Raw genomic sequence first — 14,808 nt, forward strand, 5'->3', positions numbered from 1 at the left:
GGGCACCTGGCATTGGCCACTGTTGGAAGACAGGATACTGGGCTAGATGGACCTTTGGTCTGACCCAGTATGGATGTTCTTATGTAAACAGTGAGGTGTCAAAATCTGTAGCTGATACAAAACTTCTCAGGATAGTTAAGTAGAAAGCAGACTGTGAAGCGACGCAAAGGGATTTCACAAAACTAGGTGACTGGGCAAAAAAATGGCAGATAAATGCAAAGTAATGAACATTGGAAAACATAATCCCAACTATACATTCAAAATGATGGGGTCTAAATTAGCTGTCACCACTCAAGGAAGAGATCTTGGAGTCACTGTGGATAGTTCTCTGAAAACATATACTCAATGTGCAGCGCAGCCAAAAAAGCAAACAGAATGTTGTGAATCATTAGGAAAGGGTTAGATAATAAGACAGAAAATCTTATATGGCCATACTGGGTCAGACTAAAGGTCCATCTAGCCCAGTGTCCTGTCTTCTGATGCCAGGTGCTTCAGAGGGAATGAACCCCCTGTTGCCCATTTCAGCTTCTGGCAAACATAGCCTAGGGACACCATCCCTACCCATCCTGGCTAATAGTCATTGGTGGACCTACCCTCCATGAATTTATCTCATTCTTTTTTGAACTCTGCTATTGTCTTGGCCTTCACAACAACCTCTGGCAGAGAGTTCCACAGGTTGACTGTGCATTGTGTGGAAAAAAATACTGCCTTTTGTTTGTTTTAAACCTGCTTCCTATTAATTTCATTTGGTGACCCTTAGTTCTTGTGTTATGAGAAGACTGCTGGGCAGGACGAAAAGCATTTAAAACTTGGCTTCTTAGTTTTCAGATCTGCCATAGAAGACACCTCAGTTTGGAGCCAAAGCTTACTTATCGTTGCTAAAAACTACCTATCCAAAACTGTAACTACTAACTATGTACAATCTTAACAGTGTAAAACTCTAAACCAAAATGTTTTTAGATAGCACTTGTATCAAAAATAGGATCTGGATCCAGGTCCAGAGAGGTTGGTAGTCTGCTGCTGCGGGCGGCTGGAAGGAGTGCTGCAATCCCTTTTTATAGCCTCACCCTTAGACCCTTCAAAACAGGGAAGAGACGGGCAGGAGGCAGCAAATAAGTGCTTCAGTGGGCACTGCTAGCTACTGTTAACTGTCAGAGTTGTACAGGCCAGCCCATCCCAGGAGTGGGAAGCAAGCAAAGGAGAATCTCAGCTTCCATTTAAAACACAAACACGGTAGCACTCCTGGCTGTGGAGAGAAGCTTGAAGATGGGGCTCAGAGGGGCTCCAAAGCCAGAAGGCAAAGACAGACCCAACACGCGTCATTTTAAAGCCAGTCTCATGATTTTTCAGGCCTGACCACAGGGGTTCAATATTTTATGGTACTGTTGCTTGAGACACCCTCCCGCCCATCCTAATAAACTGGAACCCAGGAGCCGATGGCTGGAAATTAGAATATTTCCAATTCCAAACATCCAAGCAGCGGGGTTCTGGAATAGCCTTCTGGTAGGAGCAGGGGGCAAACAGCCCAACTACTTGTAAGGTGGAGCTTGGTAAGTTTATGAATGGGATGATAGGACAGAGTTGCCTGTAATAGCAGTGGACTGGACTCAGTGACTCAGGAGGTCCCTACCAGTCCCATGTTCAATAGGCAGGATCCCCCACTCTCAAAAGCCAACAGGCAGGGGACAGACCCCGCAAGAGCACAAAAGAGAAACCTAACACCCCAAAACTGACTCCATCGCACCTTCCTCCTCCTTCATTTTCTTCAGGTCATCCTCCCCCACCAGGGAGACACGCTTGGGGGGCTTCTCCACCTGCTGCTGCTTCACCTCGATCTCAAAGTACTTTTGCCTCTCACGGAAGGATCGCTGCTCTGGGCTGTGCAGTCCCCTGGACGACATCATCTGCAACAGCCACAGCAGCATGTCAGCCACTAAAAGACCCTGCCCCATATCCAATCCCCGCAGGCAAGTGCCCATGCCTACCTTTCCTGTGTCCCTACCCCACGTCCAATCTCTTCAGGCATGTGCCCTGTGCCCACCTTCCCTGGATCCCTGCCCCATATCCAATCTCCCTGAGTATATGTCCCATGCCTGCCTTCCCTAGGTCCCTACCCCATATCTAGTCCCTTCAGGCACAGGCCACATGCCTGCTTTCATCAGGTCCCTACCCCATGTCTGAACCCTCTCTCCACATTGCCACAGATGGGAACTTTGCCTCCTATCTACCCACATTGGGATCCTGCCCTTATCCCCCAAAGTCTGTGATCAGGACTCCCAACTCCAACTCCATTTCCAGCCACTGAAACTCACCTCAGGAGAAGCTTTAGGTTTCTCGGTGCTTGTCTGACCGTGCGTCTCCTGAGGAGAGAGAGAAAAGGGAAACTTTTGAGAGAGGGGTTATCTTTGTCTTTGCCTCACCCACAGCACCTCCTGCCTCCATTCTCATTCCTGACCCACCTGTGATGCTCCCAGTATCCCCATCGTCCCTGCCACCCTGGTGTCTGTGCAGCCAGGTCATCATCCCTGCCCTACCCCTACCTTATTTGCCTGCGACAGGGGCACCGCTGCAAAGGTCTTGTATGCCTGCTTGACATTGACTGGGACATCCTCAGGAGAGGGGGGACGCAGCTGCAGAGACAGAGACAGAAGAGGTCAGGCTAATCATAGCTGCTATAAAGAAGAGAATAGGAAAAGAACCAGCCCCTTATGTATTTTGAGACTGGAGAGTGGAGCATCAGAGACAGAGCCCCCAGCCTCGGACAGAGTAGCTGCCATGCACCGTGGCTTCCTTGGACACGAGCATGTTACACTGCTGGCTCTCATGTCCTGGATAGGCCAATGCTTCTTCTGGCGGCAGAGCCTCCTGGTTCAGTGGGGGTTTCCCAGGTGGCAGTGCTGCTCCCAGGCTCCTTGGGGATTGTAGGCAGACATAAGCTAGTGTGGCTGAGCCGAAAACAATGGGCTCTATGGGTAGCCAAACACTGGACTCCAGTTCCTAAGTCTGGATTGGCTATGCCAGATTTTAGAGTACCTCACAGTATTTGTGAAGGCCAAGACTATAACAGAGTTCAGGTTACCTCTCAGCCTTGTCTCTGGTGCTAGGCCAGTTATCCCTGCAAGACGGCCTGGCCGTTTCCTCCTGTATTTCAGTGCCGGACTATTGCACTCCTACTTAAACCAGTGTCAGTGCCGGTGCTCACACACCCCCTACCTGAGGGCTCCTGTAGATTTCTGTGGTCCTCTTACTAGCACTGAGAACATCTCAGCTGCCTTCTAGGAAGGGATCTATCATCTGCAGGACCCACCATCTCCTCTTCTTGCCTCCTTAAGCGTTTCCCCACTTAGCATCTTTGCCAATGTACTGACAGAAAAGACTGAGACGATCCAACAGGACTTCACGTTCCTTGTAACTTTTCTGCTCTCCTCCTTTCACCTTCTGTCTCCCCCACCCCCCAATCCCATCCCAGACACACATCTGCCTTGCCCCTATTCTCACCCCCTTCACAACACAACCACACCCTAATCCCCCGGGATAAAAATCCACCTGAGATCCCGCACTTCTGCCACCTCCCTCCTCCCCTTCATCACTACAGTCAGTGAACGTGCCACCTATGACCAGTGCCTTGACCTCCTGCTTCCAGCCTCACCCTTGACTCTCTCTGAGCTGGCTTCTCCTCTCTCCCCTGAAAAGGGAACACGCCTGCTTTACATGGCTGCCTATAAACAAACTCCTCTGCTCCTCGCCTTTTCCTTCCTATATGGGGAGCGGTACCCTATTCAGGGCCTCAGGACGGTGGGGGCAAGAGCTTTCCTCACCAGTGGTTACATGGTCTCTCCCCTTCAATTCCACACTTGATTCCTTCCCTCTTTTCCCGCTCCCTCAGCCCCTTTGGCTGCCTTAACTCAGCCTTGCTTGTTTGCTGCCCTTCTCTTTGCTCTAACGGTGATATCTATTCTTGTTTGGTTGTCTTCCCTTCTGCTCAGATTAACAATAATCCACCCAGCTTGGAAAGAGATTTTAAAATACAGTAACTCCTTGCTTAACGTTATAGTTACATTCCTGAAAAATGCTACTTTAAGCAAAACCATGTTAAGCGAATCCAATTTCTCCATAAGAATTAATGTAAAGAGGGGGAGTTAGATTCCAGGGAATTTTTTTTCACCAGACAAAAGACATTTTATATATTTTATATATATATATACACACAGTATACGTTTTAAACAAACAGTTTAATACTGTACACATTCTAAGCTTGGTTGAGGTGATGGAGTCAGAGGGGGGGATATTTCCCAGGGAATGTCTTACTGCTAAATGATGAACTATCACTCGGCTGAGCCCTCATGGGTTAACACATTGTTAATGTAGCCTCACACTCTACAAGGCAGCAGGAATGGAGGGAGGGGAGACAGCATGGCAGAGAGACAGAGACACAAATCCTGTGTGAGAGAGAGAGACATGCATTGCCCCTTTAAGTACGCTGACCCCACTCTAAGTACACTGCCTTTTTAAGGTTTCAGAGTAGCAGCCCTGTTAGTCTGTATTCGCAAAAAGAACAGGAGGACTTGTGGCACCTTAGAGACTAACCAATTTATTTGAGCAGAAGCTTTCGTGGGCTACAGCTCACTGCATCGGATGATTTAAGTAAATCAGCAAGTTGAGACAGCAGCCGCTGCCAGCAAGCTCTCTCCATCCTGAGCCCTGTCATGTCCCCCCCTGCTCTATGGAGAGCGGATAAGCGGGGGGCAGGAACGGGGGGTGGGGGACACTCTGACATTAGCACCCCTCTTCCCCCGCCTACTTGCACAGTAAGCAGGAGGCTCCCAGGAGCAGCTCCAGGGCAGAAGGCAGGAGCAGCACACAGCAGTGGAGGGAGGGACAGCTGAACTGCCGGCAATTGATAGCCTGCTGAGCAGCTGCTGAACAGGAAACTTAGGAGAGTGGGGAGTTGATGGGAGGCTGCCGGTTCACCCTGGTGCCAAGCCGCCACCAGCTTGCTCCAACGGGCTGCTCTTTCTGCCAGCAGTGGACAAAACAGGTGACTGCCACACAACGTTATAAGGGAGCATTGCGCAACTTTAAACAAGCATGTTCCCTAATTGATCAGCAACGAAACAATGGAACAACATTAACCGGGACAACTTTAAGTGAGGAGTTACTGTATCTGAATCACTTGAACTCTGGCTCTTCAGCCTAGGTCTCATTTGGGCCCAGACAGGGATGTCTGTCCAGTTCATACTGTGACTCTTTGAGGCAGGCTGGATCTCTCTCTAGGTTTTCAATAGTGCCACACAGGCACTGTGAAAATGAGTAACAGGACCATTGGCATATTTCCCTGCTGCAACTGGACCAGTGTTCTTGTGTGATAATTCTTGCCAGAGCACAGAAATCCTGTGTCTGGGCCCCTAATGTCCAGGCCACAGAGACCTGCAGAGATTCCTCGCTCCTGACTGTGATACCATCTTGTAGCAATTGCCAATGCGCAAGCAATCATTCTGCAAAGCAGCAACGGTGCAGTGCTCCCCAGCGAAGGGGGCAGAGCCACACAGCTAGGTAACAGCAAGAAGCTGTTGCCCTGGTGTGTGAGAGATAATGACAGGACAAAAGATCTGAAGGGCTTTATACATCAAGAGAACGCAGCACCTTATAGGTAAATGAAAGTCCGAGACTCTATCTGCCCTGGGGATTTCAGCCACTGGTGCAGCTGCACTGATGCAAATCCTGGCACAGACAAGCAAAGTCGTCATGTGCCACTGTGCTGCTCACCCCTGTTTGAAACCAGAGTAAGCTGCACTGGTGCGAATCAGGATTCTGTCTGTCTTTCCTGGGGTTCTCACCAGGATAGCGTCACTGGTGGTTACCCAAAGATGGCTGTAACGAGAGCAAATCCCAGCGTACACAAGACTACGGAGCACCCAGCACTCCAGTGCCTTTCAGATGGGGCAGAGAGCTCCTCCAGGGACCAGAGAGGGTTGGTTGGCGTTTCGGCCCATAATGAGCAAATTCCCTTTAAACCCGATGGGCATCACTAGGAGGGTGTGTGTAGCTTGCCTGCCAGGAAGGGTGGCACAGCAACCACCAGGAACAGGCTGACTCAGCTCAGTGAGAAGGAACTGCAGGCCACTTACAGAGTTCTGGACACTGGAGCATGACTCAGGTTGCTGGAAGGGGTTGGGGCTGTCCCTGCCCTCCGAACTAGGTGGGGCCGCGTTTTGTCGCACACGGGAGAGAGGCTGAATGACGCCCGGCTTGGTCTGCTTGTGCCCACACCACACAACAGGGAAAAGGTAGAGTAAGGGACAAGAGACAGAAAAGAGAGACAAGAAAAGTTAGGGCAGCAAGACATCCCTGGCATCCAAAAGAGGGGGGCAGATCCTGTTTGAAACTCTTGGGTGCAGCTTCTCAGCCACACTGCCGACCCAGTCAGAGGCAGCAGGCTGTGAGAGGGATAAAGGCACCTTAACAATAGCCCCCACTGATATGTGGGAGGGAGAGCAACAGCAGCTATCAAGCATCAGCCAACCCCCCAGGATGAAGATGTGCAGAACTAGACAAGCAATAAGGTCAGGGCAGGGCCCAGTGGCTCCACACAAGCCCAGGGCACAAGCACAAGTCTACAATGCAAGCAGGCAGATGCCAGGGGTGCAGGAGGGAAGTGTAAGTAAGTAAGAGTCTGGGGAGAATGTGGGAGTCGTAAGTAGGAGATGCAGGTAACAAACAGCAGCTAGTGGCTGTTGTTGCCAGGAGTGAGAGAGAAAAGGATGAACAAGCACCGAGGGCTCCAGTGACAGATTGGGCCACAAGCAGGGATGTGAGAGGGGACGAGGGTGTTGAGGCTAAAACTAGAGCCCGTCACTCTGGGATGTTTTGAGGAAATGAACAAATGTGAGAAACTGGAGTGAGGGGTAGCAGAGAAGCAAGTAAGTGAGCGAAAGAGAGCACCCACCACGGGAATGAGAGCCACCAGAGCAAGGACCAGAGGGAGCAAGGCTATGGAATATTCACACTGAATTTTGAGAAAAGGGAAAAAATAAGCCTGTGTGCATTTGTGCAAATGTGAGGTCTGGCAGTGAGCAGCGTGAAAGGAAAGTAGAGAGCAAGGCCTGGCAGTGTGTAGCATGCAAGGAAAGTAAAGAGCAAGGCCTGGCAGTGAGTAGCGTGCAAGGAAAGTAGACAGCAAGGCCTGGCAGTGAGCAGTGTGCAAGGGAAGGAGAGTGTGTGGTCTGACAGTAAACAGAATGCGAGGAAAGCAGAGGGCAAGGCCTGGCAGTGAGCAGTGCGCAAGGAAAGGAGAGTGCTAGGCCTGGCAGTGAGCAGCGTGAAAGGAAAGTAGAGAGCAAGGCCTGGCAGTGAACAGCATGCAAGGAAAGGAGAGTGTGTGGCCTGGCAGTGAGCAGCGTGCAAGAAAAGGAGAGTGTGTGGCCTGCTGGTAAGCAGTGTGCAAGGAAAGGAGAGTATGAGGCCTAGCAGTGAGCAGAGTGCAAGGAAAGGACAGTGCAAAGCCTGGCAGTGAGCAGTGTGTAAAGGAGGGAGTGTGTGAGGCCTGGCAGTGAGCAAAGTACAAGGAAACCAGAGGGCAAGCCCTGGCAATGAGCAGCGTGTGAGAAAAAGAGGTGAGGTCTGGTGGTGATCAGAGTGAAAGTAAAGGAGAGGGCGAGGCCAGGTGGTGAGCAGAATGGGAGGAGAGGGCGAGGCCTAGCAGTGAGCAGAGTGCAAGGAAAGGAGAGGGAGAGGTGGAGCAGTGAGCAGAGTGCAAGAAAAGGAGAGGGCGAGGCCTGGCAGTGAGCCGAGTGCAAGGAAAGGAGAGGGCGAGGCCTGGCAGTGAGCCGAGTGCAACGAAAGGAGAGGGTGGGGTGGGGCAGTGAGCCAAATGCAAGGAAAGGAGAGGACGGGGTGGGGAGGTGAGCCGAGTGCAAGGAAAGGAGAGGACGAGCCCTGGCAGTGAGCAGAGTGCAAGGAAAGGAGAGGGTGAGGTGGGGCAGTGAGCCGAGTACAAGAAAAGGAGAGGGCCAGCCCTGGCAGTGAGCAGAGTGCAAGGAAAGGAGAGGGCGAGCCCTGGCAGTGAGCAGAGTGCAAGTAAAGGAGAGGGCAAGGCGGGGCAGTGAGCCAAGTGCAAGGAAAGGAGAGGGCGAGCCCTGGCAGTGAGCCGAGTGCAAGGAAAGGAGAGGGCGAGGTGGGGCAGTGAGCTGAGTGCAAGGAAAGGAGAGGGGGAGGCCTGGCGGTGAGCCAAGTGCGAGAAAAGGAGAGGGTGAGCCATGGAGGTGAGTAGGATGCCAAGCTTGGCACGGATCACAGTGTGAGGGAAGGAGAGGGTGAGCCCTGGCAATGAGCCGAGTGTAAGGAAAGCAGAGGGCACGGCCTGGCAGTGAGCAGAGTGTAAGGAAAGCAGAGGGCGCGGCCTGGCAGTGAGCAGAGTGCAAGGAAAGGAGAGGGCGAGCCCTGGCAGTGAGCAGAGTGCAAGGAAAGGAGAGTGCAGCGTGTGAAGAAAGGAGAGGTCAAAGCCTGGCAGTGAGCAGAGTGTGAAGGCGAGGACGAGGCCTGGCAGTGAGCAGAGTGTTAGGAAAAGAGAGTTTGCGGTCTCGCAGTGAGCAGCGTTTGAAGAAGGGAGAGTGAGAGGCCTGGCAGTGACGAGTGTGCAAAGGAAGAATGAGAGGTCTGAGGACAGAAGCACTTACTGATTTGCTGTCATCCTGCGGTGGGATGAAGTTTATGGCAGCCTGAAAACAGACAAGAGAATGTAAATTGAGAGTCCTAGCTGGAGTCCCCTAGGTCATCCTGCCCAATTTGGGAGCAGTACCAGAGCTCCCAATCTACCCCCCCCCCAGCTCCTCCTGTCATGTGCAGGGAGAGGCCTGGAGTTCTCACTCTGCGCAGCCCATGGCACCAACCCCCAGTGCCACCCCAGCATAGCCTGTCCTAGCCCTGGCTTAACATCTCGCGCTCTCATAGCTTGTTACTGAGCTTGAGCAAAGCAATTGACACCACAGCTTTTCTGCCCTGAAGCGCTCACAGACACCAGCCCAGCAGCAGCGAGCAACAAGGAGCAGCGGTGGAGCAGCTTCTATCCCCTTGGGGCCCTGGCCCTACAACTGCTCCCCACAGCACAAGTCTCAGCAAATACCAAGTCCGTGAGACGATGGAGCCAAGGAACGTGCTAAGAGCAGCAGCATACACTGCACACCAAGAGGCACTTACAAAGCGAGTCTCCCTGCCTGACAGGTGAGCAGGCCGAAGGGCTGCAGGTGGCTGGAGAGGGGCGCCAGGGAGAACAGAGAGGGGAGAGAACCAGAGAAACACTGAAGACACCAGAGTTCCTGCAGGAAAGGCAGAGACAAGCACCCCTTTCCCCAGAACTGAAACGCCCTTTCCCCAAGCCCCATAGCGAGCATGCTCACCCTTTTCTAACCCATGGCAGAGAGAGGAGCCCCCACCCCAACTGCTCCTGACCTGCCACAGAAAAAGGACCAAGCACCTGCTACTCAGCAGGGAACAACCCCTTCCCCACTGCCTTCACCCCACCACGTGCAGAGAGGGGAGGCCTTGTTGGCTTCTCCCCTGCCAAAGGATCACAGGATTTATCAGAAGGGACCATTATGATCACCTAGTCTGACTTCCTGCATAGCTCCGGCCAGAGAACTTCAGGTAGGAATTCCTTTGAGCCCAGTAACTTGTGATTGAACTAGGCTTGAATAAAGACTGGGAGTGGATGGGTCATTACACAAAGTAAAATTATTTCCCCATGTTTATTTCCCCCCCCACTGTTCCTCACACGTTCTTGTCAACTGCTTGAAATGGCCCACCTTGATTATCACTACGAAAGGTTTTTTTTTCTCTCCTGCTGGTAACAGCTCATCTTAAGTGATCACTCTGCTTACTGTGTGTATGGTAACACCCCTTGTTTCATGTACTCTGTGTATATAAAATCTCCCCACTGTATTTTCCACTGAATGCATCCGATGAAGTGAGCTGTAGCTCACGAAAGCTTATGCTCAAATAAATTGGTTAGTCTCTAAGGTGCCACAAGTCCTCCTGTTCTTTTTGCGGATACAGACTAACACGGCTGCTACTCTGAAACCTGACCTAGAGTGTGTCTTTTACATTATGAGATGCACATATCTGAAGGCCAGAAGGGATGATTATGATTATCTAGTTTGGCCTCTTGTCTATGATAGACAAAAGAACCCCGCGCAGTAACTCCTGCATCAAGCCCATCAATCTTGTTTGAGCAAGAGCATATATTTCAGCAAGATCTAGCTTAGTTATAAAGATCAAAAGTGATGGAGAATTTGGGACATCCCTAAGTAAGTTGATCCAATGGTTAATTATCTTCACTGTTAAAAATGTGCAACTTATTTCTAATCTGAATTTGTCTAGCATCAGCTTCCAGCCAATGGATATGGGTTTTTTTGGCCAGTTTAAAGAGCCATCTTTTCTAGCTGGACTGAAGAGCCATACCACTGTCAGAAATCCCTTCCTCATGTAGGTATTTGTAAAGCATGATCAAGTCACTTCTTAACTTTCTCTTGGATAAACTAAATAGATTTGGACTCTACAAGATAGTTTTTCCAGACCTTGAATCATTCTTGTAGCTCTTTTCAGAACCTGTTCCAGTTTTTCAACATCCTTTTTGAAGTGTGGATACCAGAAATGGATACCATATCCAGTAATGGTTTCATTAATGCCAAATAAAAAGGCAATACCACCTAGAATCATAGAATATCAGGGCTGGAAGGGACCCCAGAAGGTCATCTAGTCCAACCCCCTGCTCGAAGCAGGACCAATTCCCAGTTAAAACATCCCAGCCAGGGCTTTGTCAAGCCTGACCTTAAAAACCTCTAAGGAAGGAGATTCTACCACCTCCCTAGGTAACGCATTCCAGTGTTTCACCACCCTCTTAGTGAAAAAGTTTTTCCTAATATCCAATCTAAACCTCCCCCACTGCAACTTGAGACCATTACTCCTCGTTCTGTCATCTGCTACCATTGAGAACAGTCTAGAGCCATCCTCTTTGGAACCCCCATTCAGGTAGTTGAAAGCAGCTATCAAATCCCCCCTCATTCTTCTCTTCTGCAGGCTAAACAATCCCAGCTCCCTCAGCCTCTCCTCATAAGTCATGTGTTCCAGTCCCCTAATCATTTTTGTTGCCCTTCGCTGGACTCTCTCCAATTTATCCACATCCTTCTTGAAGTGTGGGGCCCAAAACTGGACACAGTACTCCAGATGAGGCCTCACCAATGTCGAATAGAGGGGGATGATCACGTCCCTCGATCTGCTCGCTATGCCCCTACTTATACATCCCAAAATGCCATTGGCCTCCTTGGCAACAAGGGCACACTGCTGACTCATATCCAGCTTCTCGTCCACTGTCACCCCTAGGTCCTTTTCTGCAGAACTGCTGCCTAGCCATTCGGTCCCTAGTCTGTAGCTGTGCATTGGGTTCTTCCGTCCTAAGTGCAGGACCCTGCACTTATCCTTATTGAACCTCATCAGATTTCTTTTGGCCCAATCCTCCAATTTGTCTAGGTCCTTCTGTATCCTATCCCTCCCCTCCAGCGTATCTACCACTCCTCCCAGTTTAGTATCATCCGCAAATTTGCTGAGAGTGCAATCCACACCATCCTCCAGATCATTTATGAAGATATTGCTTTTTTTGCCTCTGTTTTCACTAACAAGGTCAGCTCCCAGACTGCTGCGCTGGGCATCACAAAATGGGGAAGAGATGGCCAGCCCTCTGTGGAGATAGAGGTGGTTAGGGACTATTTAGAAAAGCTGGACGTGCACAAGTCCACGGGGCCGGACGAGTTGCATCCGAGAGTGCTGAAGGAATTGGCGGCTGTGATTGCAGAGCCATTGGCCATTATCTTTGAAAACTCGTGGCGAACCGGGGAAGTCCCGGATGACTGGAAAAAGGCTAATGTAGTGCCAATCTTTAAAAAAGGGAAGAAGGAGGATCCTGGGAACTACAGGCCAGTCAGCCTCACTTCAGTCCCTGGAAAAATCATGGAGCAGGTCCTCAAAGAATCAATCCTGAAGCACTTGCATGAGAGGAAAGTGATCAGGAACAGCCAGCATGGATTCACCAAGGGAAGGTCATGCCTGACTAATCTAATCGCCTTTTATGATGAGATTACTGGTTCTGTGGATGAAGGGAAAGCAGTGGATGTATTGTTTCTTGACTTTAGCAAAGCTTTTGACACCGTCTCCCACAGTATTCTTGTCAGCAAGTTAAGGAAGTATGGGCTAGATGAATGCACTACAAGGTGGGTAGAAAGCTGGCTAGATTGTCGGGCTCAACGGGTAGTGATCAATGGCTCCATATCTAGTTGGCAGCCGGTATCAAGTGGAGTACCCCAAGGGTCAGTCCTGGAGCCAGTTTTGTTCAATATCTTCATAAATGATCTGGAGGATGGTGTGGATTGCACTCTCAGCAAATTTGCGGATGATACTAAACTGGGAGGAGTGGTAGATACGCTGGAGGGGAGGGATAGGATACAGAGGGACCTAGACAAATTGGAGGATTGGGCCAAAAGAAAGCTGATGAGGTTCAATAAGGATAAGTGCAGGGTCCTGCACTTAGGACGGAAGAACCCAATGCACAGCTACAGACTAGGGACCGAATGGCTAGGCAGCAGTTCTGCGGAAAAGGACCTAGGGGTGACAGTGGACGAGAAGCTGGATATGAGTCAGCAGTGTGCCCTTGTTGCCAAGAAGGCCAATGGCATTTTGGGATGTATAAGTAGGGGCATAGCGAGCAGATCGAGGGACGTGATCGTTCCCCTCTATTCGACATTGGTGAGGCCTCATCTGGAGTACTGTGTCCAGTTTTGGGCCCCACACTTCAAGAAGGATGTGGATAAATTGGAGAGAGTCCAGCGAAGGGCAACAAAAATGATTAGGGGACTGGAACACATGACTTATGAGGAGAGGCTGAGGGAGCTGGGATTGTTTAGCCTGCAGAAGAGAAGAATGAGGGGGGATTTGATAGCTGCTTTCAACTCCCTGAAAGGGGGTTCCAAAGAGGATGGCTCTAGACTGTTCTCAATGGTAGCAGATGACAGAACGAGGAGTAATGGTCTCAAGTTGCAGTGGGGGAGGTTTAGATTGGATATTAGGAAAAACTTTTTCACTAAGAGGGTGGTGAAACACTGGAATGCGTTACCTAGGGAGGTGGTAGAATCTCCTTCCTTAGAGGTTTTTAAGGTCAGGCTTGACAAAGCCCTGGCTGGGATGATTTAACTGGGAATTGGTCCTGCTTTGAGCAGGGGGTTGGACTAGATGACCTTCTGGGGTCCCTTCCAACCCTGATATTCTATGATTCTATGATATTGAACAAAACCGGCCCCAGGACCGACCCTTGGCGCACTCCACTTGATACCGGCTGCCAGCTAGACATGGAGCCATTGATCACTACCCGTTGAGCCCGACAATCTAGCCACCTGCCTACTCCCACCTGTTAATTCCCTGCTTGCATGTCTGAGGGTCACATTCACCATCTTAACTACAGCATTACATTAAGTACTTTTCAGTGCCACTGCATTTCAGAATACAGTCCAATCTTGTAAGTCCTACATTCTTTGTTCTTAGATATATGAACTTGCATTTAGCTATAATAAAACATATGTTGTTCAAATATGCCCACCGTACCAAGTGATCCAGATTGGTCTGTATAAGTGACCTGTCCCCATCATTATTTACCACACCACCAATTTTTGGATCATCTGCAAATTTTACTAGCAATGATTTTGTTTTTTCTTCCGTATCATTGATAATGACAGTGAATAACACTGGGTCAAGAATAAATCACAGTGCGAGCCCATTAAAACATCTCCTTTGATAACAATTCTTTTTTTATAATTACATTTTGTGAGCTATACATTAACCAGATATTAATCCATTTAATGTAGGCCACATTGATTTTGTTGGGCTAACTGTTCTAAATGTCAGAATGTCAATTGTCTGCATTTCCTAACAGCTTATTTGTACTCATCGCTAGCAGCTTCCCCATTTTTCCATTTATATAAAGTCCAAGTTGACTACCCCAATCTTCCAAGGTAGAGAAGAGTATCATCAATCATTCAAGCATATCTGCTAGTTATATGGTATCTGCATAAGCTAAAGAGCTCAATTCTAAATCACCCAACATCACGCCATTCAACTTGTATACCATTCTGAATATCAAATTTAGGAATCTGATGAAAAGTGATGGTGCTTCCATACCCACTTGCTGTACACCAAACTTTGACTTGAACCAGTTGCTTAATATTCCACCAATTCTTATGGCACTACAGGAGTTTTCATACATAACTTTTATAATTGTAGTTGTCCTATCTGGAACTCCATATGATTTTAACTGCTTTCTACAATGCTTCCCTCCAAACCAAATCAAATGCCTTTGTGAAGTCAATGAAAACAGCAAACATTTTCAATCCCCATTCTCACTTTTTTCCATCAACTGTTGGCATGTGAATATCTCATCAATGCAACTTTGGCGTGGTCTGAAGCCACACTGTTCCTCACCTACTACTTCTTCTAAAACTGGCTTTAATCTGTTGCCAATTGCTTTCATCATGATTTCTTCCTGTACTGGTAATCTAAGCTTATACCTCTACAATTATTCAGATCCACATGATCTCCTTTCTTCATGACTGGTACAACTACTGCCTTTAGCCAGTCATGCATTCACTCCCTCTGGGGCACCTGGCATTGGCCGCTGCCGGCAGACAGGATGCTGGTCTGGATGGACCTTTGGTCTGACCCAGTCTGGCCTTTCTTATGTTCTTATGTAGTACCTCCTCTTGCTCCCATACC

General features: G+C 49.4%; 1 protein-coding gene across 20 annotated transcripts in view; it reads right to left on the minus strand.

Annotated features, from left to right (window-relative positions):
- Window positions 1–14,808, minus strand: part of SCRIB (scribble planar cell polarity protein) — a 237,931-nt gene that overhangs the window by 59,790 nt on the left and 163,333 nt on the right. For 15 of the 20 annotated variants that reach the window (XM_084621786.1, XM_084621778.1, XM_084621790.1 and 12 more), the window contains 5 exons: window positions 8,676–8,717; window positions 6,129–6,257; window positions 2,541–2,630; window positions 2,313–2,360; window positions 1,745–1,904 (listed from right to left, as the gene is read on the minus strand). In XM_084621786.1, coding sequence (XP_084477912.1) covers window positions 1,745–1,904; window positions 2,313–2,360; window positions 2,541–2,630; window positions 6,129–6,257; window positions 8,676–8,717 — 469 coding nt within the window. The remainder of the gene's footprint in view (window positions 1–1,744; window positions 1,905–2,312; window positions 2,361–2,540; window positions 2,631–6,128; window positions 6,258–8,675; window positions 8,718–14,808) is intronic. The other 5 variants (XM_084621788.1, XM_084621782.1, XM_084621779.1 and 2 more) reach the window with 3 other exon arrangements.

The sequence above is a fragment of the Lepidochelys olivacea genome (assembly GCF_965140295.1).
Source record: "Lepidochelys olivacea isolate rLepOli2 genome assembly, chromosome: 2".
Lineage (NCBI taxonomy): Eukaryota > Metazoa > Chordata > Testudines > Cheloniidae > Lepidochelys > Lepidochelys olivacea.